Genomic DNA, 8,007 nt, shown 5'->3' on the forward strand with positions numbered 1-8,007 from the left:
TATATAATAGGTTAATAAGATTGTAATTGTAACTATAAAATATCTGCTTTCTTAAGAATTAATAACTTCTAAACTTGAACTAATCAAAAGTTTTAAAATTACACCATATAATTAATAAAGACTCAGTTATCAAAATAATAACAACAACAGTAACTCATATATTCATATACACTGGTATCCAGAATTAAAGTAATAAACACAAAATCAACACCATGAAACATGAGTAGCTGAAACTTAGGGTATATTTGTAAAGTTGAACAAGTTAAACAAGAATGATGTCATCATTTTTCTTTCTTTTGGTAGACATTTCAACTGATCGGTTTATAACAAAATGGCTGTTTCTAAAATCAAAGGTATAGATGTTTCTAGTGCAGTCTTATCTGAAATATTTTTCTTAGATTGCTTTGGATGGACAGTTATTTCTATTGTTTCACCAAAAGATGAAACAATAGATCCACAATTTAAACACTAGAATAGATTTAGAAACATCGATATCACCAAGCACCATTTTCTTAACAAAGTAAACTAAATCTTTCCTTTGTGAATTTTGTTAGAGTTTTATTTGAAAGGCCACCAACATTAAGTATGTGCACTGAATGGAATTTGTACTTTATGACTGATTTGTTAATAATGCGTTTAACTTGTTCGACTTTACATATGATATAAGAATACATTTGTAAATCAGCAAAGTGTCATATAAATGTGGCATGATAGCTTTATAGCCATGTAGTATGTTACATATACAGTGAAATCATTTTTAACAGTCATCTGCTAGAACCACTAATGTGAGAGTAGCCGGGGGTACAACCCCGTTTAGGATTGTTCGTACCACTTAATCAGCACAGATTATCCGAAATCTGTCTCTAAAGTTTCAGATCACTAGATCTGATCTTAAAAACTTACATAGGAAGGCGGTAGGATTAAAGACTATGAAGTCTCTGTCCAAATTGTCAGGTTCCCGACACCAGTTTGTCAATTAATCGTTTCGCGGACAAACACACGTGTGATTATTTTATAGATCTGATTCAGAGACTCTAAAGGAGACATTCTTTAACAAATAAACAAGAATAAATTTAATTAAACATAAGCCAATAAAAAATAGTACAAATATATGGTAGTAAGAGACAATGACTCCAAACTACATCCTATAAGTCGAGAGAGATATGGACTTATACTTAACTGATACACGATCGAGAGAGAGAGCTTACAAAATCGTTATTAAACATACAACCTGGTTTAGTTGNATGTATTATTTTTTTTAAATATCTATAATAATTTGTGAAAGAAGTATCAAAATTAGAAGAAACCTTGATTGTTTATTGTGCTGTTGAAGGCCAGCAAACCAAATGCATCTCAATCTGAAAGGTCCATTGTGTATTCACAAGAGATTACTTTAGACATTTTATCTCTTTGAAAAAAGACTGGTAAACTGAGGGATGTTACCAGGGCTCAAAAATTGGAGAACCCAGATGAAAGGTTACCTGAGCAAAGATCTGTACTCTCACAAATGAGATGCACAGGAGTCTTCTTAGCATATCTGCAAAAACAGCAAAAAGCTGAGGAGCAAAGTTTCATTTAGCACAGATGTTTATAAAAGTGATGAAAACCAGTCACAACACTGACCAAAAAGCAAAATCTCAAGTTAAAAAATTTTGGTGTTTGTTAGCTGAGGAAGAATGGTCATTTGGATATATAGATCACAGTAGAAGATATTATAATTTATATGGTAGCAGAACTGTATTGTACAGCAATGAGAAGTGATCTGAAGGCTACAAATTGGGTTTCTGTAGTTGCTTTTTGCGAATTCTGCAGATTACAAACATAATTCCTGTTGAAAAACAGAAATGTTTAGTTTGCCCAGAGAGTGAGCTAGAAAGAAATGCCTTGTTCTGCTTTAAACCAGGAGGTGGCTTCCAATATGCTTAGAATGATTGAAGGTAGTTCATTCTTTGACATCTCTAAAAAAGTATTATAGGAAATACTAAGAGTTGTTCTAGGCCCCACAAAGGAATATCCATATATTTTGTATCAACTGGATAGATAGATTACAATAAAAATACACACCTTTAAAAAATTTAGCAATGAAATTTACTAAATAATAACATTTTTGATCAGCTGAACTGACCTTCAATTACGATAGAATAGCACGTGAAAATAGAATGTGAATACAAAAACTTTTCTAATTCAGTGCCACCTCAATGGAGCATTTCCAATGTTTATTTATCGCATATTTATTTATTTTAGAATTCTTGTTATCATTTATTTAAAAATTTTTGTATTTGCATTCTATTCTATCGTAACTTTACTTTTAATAAAGGAATTAGAGGGCTGTCTGTTGTTTAACAGCTGACTTAGCCATAACTAAGGAAATGGAAGTGAGGGGAAGAGATAGAGTGTAGAATGAAGTGGTGAAGAAAGGAGGACAGGGAAGTAAGGATGGAAGGAAGGGGGTTTGCCCATGAGCACCCGCATTGTGTTAATTTTAAAAACAGCAATTACAAGTACAAACAAAGAAACAGAATTAAAAAAAAAAAAACATTGAGTGTGAATGGCTGGTTTTTCCTTACAATGGAAGCCTTATAAACAATTGTTATAAACAAATATATTAATTATTAAACTTGGTAGAGGATTTTGAGACGCTAAAAGTGTTCCTCATTACTGCTGTAGTTTTCTTTACCTGTTGGTTGTTTGTCCTTCTTAGTTCTGGTGTTGCTGTTATTGTTGATACAGTTGATACATTGTTTCTAACCTCTGAAGGTAGGTTGGTGTGGCTTTGGTGCACTGTCAGTTTTTTGGTTCTGGTAAGAACTGGTTCTCTTCTATTATTACCATTATAGGTGATAAATTGTTTCTATCACTTGTAAGTAGTTTGCTGGAACTTTAAGTGACTATCCATTTTTAGTTCTGGCTATAAAGTTTATGATTACAATATGGGGTTCAACTTGGTACAATATGTACAATATGGCATCACTCAAGATGGGATTCAACTTGTACCACTGGTTGTCCCAAATCTGCATTGTCATCTTCCATATTGAATTCTGTTGCACTTAATTTAATGATGTGCGAAGTATGTGTGAGGGCCATCAAATAGGGTAAGTGTATAATTACCAACCAGGTAGAGTGTATTTTAAACTAGTCTATCAGTAAAATGGCCCACTTGCCAAGGAAAATCTGCCACAGAAATTTGCAAGAACATATCCTCTGTAGCAGGGAGAAAAGAAAGAGCTGGTTGGTAAAAGAAAACAATAAAACCCACCTCTACTGCAGAGCAGAAACTACATCGGAATTACTCTGAAAACTAAGCTAGCAATGAAACTAACAGAAAATTGCTAAATAGTAAAAGACCTATAAATGCTGACTAATAAAACTAAAATGAGCAATAAGAAAAATTAAGTAAAAGAAAAAACTGTTACAAAAATTAAAATAATATAAATCCTGAACACTTAAAATAGTAAAAACATCATAAAAAAGAATGGTTAATCTGGGGAAAAACTATCAATTAAGTAAAGAGAAAAGGCTAAAATAAATGAAAAAATGTTACAACAATTGAAATAAAGACGATCATTATAACAATGAAAAATTAAATGGTGAAAGTTCAAAGCTATGTAAAACTAAACAGGTGCAACAATCAACAATTAAAAAAGAGAGATCCATTAGAAAAAGTCATTAGAGTCCATTTCATTATAATGGAAAATAATGGACAAGACTTGAAAATTAATATAAATAATTATGGCGAAAATTTATTAGCTCTAAATTAAAAATAAAGATATAGAAACACAATTTTAGGAGAATGATTACCTCCCCATACTCAATCTAACCCTTCTGTGCCACTCTGTAAGATTTAACTTCCCCTCCTGCTAGGCCTGATGGAAACTAGAGAAATTTAACACTAATTAACTCTCCCCCAATTAGAAGGTCAGTTAAGCTGATTGAAAATGTTATTATTTAGTAAATTTCATTGCTGGATTTTTAAAAGTGTTTTTTTGTTGTAACCCACAAAGGAATGTGAAATTTCCTGTTTGGCCAGTAAACCATCACTTACATTGCCAGTGATATCCTCATATCATTCCCCTGACAAGAGAATATTCTGTTATGGGTAGCCAGCTCATTGTGATGCAAATAGCAATCTCAAGTACTGAAGTAGCCTGACAGGAGTCAAGTTTCTTTAGGACAACCTGATTGACAGAAATAATGTAGATAATCTTATTAAAAAGACTTTACATAAAATAATGCAAACACACCAAATAATAGCTGTCATCTCTGCTTGAAATACAGTGGGAAACCTATGCAGTGGGAGAAGGAAGTCTTTATTAAACCATCCTTTACAAATGACAGCATCTATACTTCTATCAGTTTTGGATCCATCTGTATACCTGATTATATCCTGTAAATAAAAAGTGCTCTATCCTTATGTTGGCCAAGGTAAGTGGGAAAGGAGACCAGAAAATATCTGTTGAATATAAATCGATGTAACATTTTATTGGAATCTATCAAAAAGATGTCTTTCTTTCTCATGTCTCTTATTAGAGCCAAATGTCCAACAGTACTTGGTCTAGAAATAAGTTGACCAGTACTCTTGAGCCTAGAAAGTGCCCTCCTCACCTCAGCCTGAATGAACAGGTGCAGACCCAATAGAACCTTGATAATCTGGGATCATAGACATGGCTTCAATGATGGCAAGACATAGAGCTGAAAACTTTGCAACTTTGTCTGACACTCTTTGCAGAACACCCTAGGCCAACAAATGAAGGTGGGATGAGGCAATTTTGGGTCAAACCACCATGGTAAAAATCCAAAAGATGATGCATGTAGACTCCAGGTTTTGCCAAAAGCACCTTTATATAATCAAAAGATACATTTGGCCTTATTCAACTAAAGGAGTAATAGGAGAAATTTTGGTACTGCAATCAACAAAATCCATAATAGGAGAAACTTTGGTATTGCAATTTTTAATTCTACATTAATTAAGTGAAGTTTTTTCAGACATTAGTAATATTATACTAATGTTCTCATAACAGTGAAAATGTTACAGAGGAATTGTGTTTATAATATATATATTTGGAATGCAACCTAAAATTCAATCTTACACTTGATGAGAAATTAGATTTTTATATTAGAATAATAATTTACAACATGGAATAAAGCCAATAGTTAGTAATCATTATTGTAATGGAAGCATTCTCTCCATAAATAACATTACAAAATGACTGCCAGTTGCACTTTCACTCAATTTACAATAAAATTTGAAACAATACCAACAGTTTGCAGAATACAAAATCTCTGGCATGATTGCTTTTAATGATGAATGATATATGAATTAATTTGTAAAAGGTTGTAATTGGATTGGTCAGCTGTCATAAACATGATGAATCTTGTTTTTTGTGTTTTACATTTTTGTAATGAGTTCAGTTCTGCTACTTAATTGCTAAATTTTAAATTTCAGTATGTGATATTCTTTAATAATCTTCATTCTTTTATTTATAGTAATAGTGAATGAAACTGCCTAAAAATAAAAATTGTCTTAAAAGTGAAGATAATTTTATAAATAAAATTCAGAGCTTTGACAAGAACTTAACAAAATAATTAATAATTTTAAAATTGGGGAAAGCTTGTTAACTTAAATCTTGTAAACTTTTCTTTAAAAAATATATTTACTTTGTTTCACAAGCAAAATAAAGTGCATTCAATCAGACACCGGGCAGCTTTTTTATCCTTGATTTATTCTTTTTAGTTGATATGCATTTCGGGCCCACAATGCCCCTCCTCAGTCAACTATTTTTTAAAATGTACATGGTTATTACATAACATTAAATTGTTAAGATAACATATATATTACAAAGAACTTACCCTTCTGTTCTGTATTGCAAATTAGCCAATTTTAAACAGGTAGTAAGTGTATACACACTCTCACACAGCAAGTCTTCACTTAACATTGTTGATAGGTTCTTGGAAACTGTGATGTTGAGCAAAAACAACATATAACAAAATTAATTTTATTATAGGCTTAGTAATATAAACAAGACATAGTTTGGTCAGTATTGTTGTAATTGGATCATATTTGTAACCTCCAGCATTTATTTTCCACCTCATAGAATCAATTTTACTGTTTATAAAGAAAATTCATCAACAAAAATTGTAAATGTTTGTAAATATACTTTATCTTTCTTTGACAACATAATTTTGTAGTAATGTTAAGTAATGACTTGCTTTATTGTTCTGTCAATTATGTGTCTATATAATTAATTCATATATAAACAATTGTATTTATAAAATCTGTAAATAAGAATCTTTATGTATATCAAAGCAGATAATGTTGCAGAAAAGCTGAAGATGTAATAAATTTACACATGATTGACATAAGCAAGTCTTATCATTGTGTTATCGTCTTATATAATTTTCCTGAGTTTTTTTTTCATTTTGAAGATTTTAGTTGATCCTTTCTATTTTAAGTGGTATTTTAAAGCCAATTTTCAAGACACTCTCCTTCTTATCTATTTTTTCATACTTTCATGCGCTTGATAAATTTCTCTTCCACTGCCAACTTATATAAAAATAAATTAGCAGAATATACAGATTAATATTTATTAATGGAAAATAAATAAAATTAATGGGATATTTATGTAATAATTAATTGATTACTCGGTTTAAAACACTAAAAATTTTGCTTTAGACGTACTATATCAGATTCGTTAATAATATTCTACATCTGATATTACTAGATATCAAATTTGCTAATGTGATGTCGTGTGACCATTGCAGGAAATATGCTAGAATACATCTCTTCCGTCAGAATTGTCAACTCTTCTCATTATAACTCGAAGTCGACAGTCATTTTATTAGAAGATAATATACTTGTTATAGTCTAGTATTGTTAAAGAGACGATAACTAACATTGTATAGGTTATCATTATCTGTTCACACAGTATTTACTGTAATTCTTTTTGATATGTAATTATGAAAGCTGTATAAATTTTAAAAATAAAATAATTGAGGAAATCATCATTAAAATGTATTAGAAATTTTTGTTTTTGTTAGTACTTGGAGCATAAGAATTAAAAAATAAGATTAAATAAAACAAAAACTTCATAATTTTCAAGTGTACATTTAGAATACATCATAAAATATATAAAAAAAGGCAGTCTATTTTGTTTATAACTAAATTGTTTTAAATTAACTTAAACTTTCATTAGATATTACTGTTGAATTTAAACAAATTTGCATGTACTTTCTATAAAGAATTATTTAAAAAACATGAGAAATCATTANATACTTCCTGTTATTCCAAATTGCTCACTACAACAGATGTACAAATTTGAAAACTTAAACCTTTATTAATTTATATTCTTTACAGATGCATTTCAAGTTTATTAAATTACTTGGGTTTCAAATGTTAGTTAGGTTATAGTTTGCTTAACTTACTCTCAGATATTGTCTTGATGTACAGTGTCGGAGTGAAGGGTTAATTGCCATTAGAGATGGAGCATACAGTGTTTTTGATAAAGGAAAAGCAGTAGAAGATTTTTCATCAATTCAGTTATTAAAGGTATTTTTATGGCAAATCTTTTATTTAGTAATTTTAAGTCAAAAGTGAAATTTATAGTATTTATTAAAATTGTAAGAAATTGTAAGTAAAAGAATTTGTATTTTATTTGTACAGATTTAATTAAGCAGTTAAAAATATATATATATATATACAGTAGAGCGTCAATTTTCTGAATCAATTGGGGACTGGGGTTGTCCAGATAACTGATATTTCAGATAACTGATTTACGTATGAAAAAATAGTTTAACGTATCCAATGTCAAAATTTTTTTCCGTTGCGTGTCGCTTCGCGTTGAATTTTCATCGATGTTAAGCCTAACAAAGACTATTGTATCTTTAAAAATTATTTTTTTATTTTGTACAAACAAAATAAATATATTGAAAAATATAAAAATAATAAAAAATTATACTTCAGATGTTAATTTAGTATCAAAAACGTAAAATATTTGAGTAGCCCAAGACATA

At 30.0% G+C, this 8,007-nt stretch overlaps 1 protein-coding gene across 1 annotated transcript in view; it reads left to right on the top strand.

Moving 5' to 3' along the window:
* LOC111621392 (mediator of RNA polymerase II transcription subunit 14-like) overlaps nucleotides 1–8,007 on the top strand; it is a 122,546-nt gene that overhangs the window by 78,658 nt on the left and 35,881 nt on the right. Inside the window, exon 20 of the mRNA XM_023363499.1 lies at nucleotides 7,426–7,543. Within this exon, the coding sequence (XP_023219267.1) occupies nucleotides 7,426–7,543 (118 nt within the window). The remainder of the gene's footprint in view (nucleotides 1–7,425; nucleotides 7,544–8,007) is intronic.

This window comes from Centruroides sculpturatus, unplaced genomic scaffold (genome assembly GCF_000671375.1).
Source record: "Centruroides sculpturatus isolate CEXI.00-Female unplaced genomic scaffold, Cexi_2.0 scaffold129, whole genome shotgun sequence".
In the NCBI taxonomy this organism is placed as follows: domain Eukaryota; kingdom Metazoa; phylum Arthropoda; class Arachnida; order Scorpiones; family Buthidae; genus Centruroides; species Centruroides sculpturatus.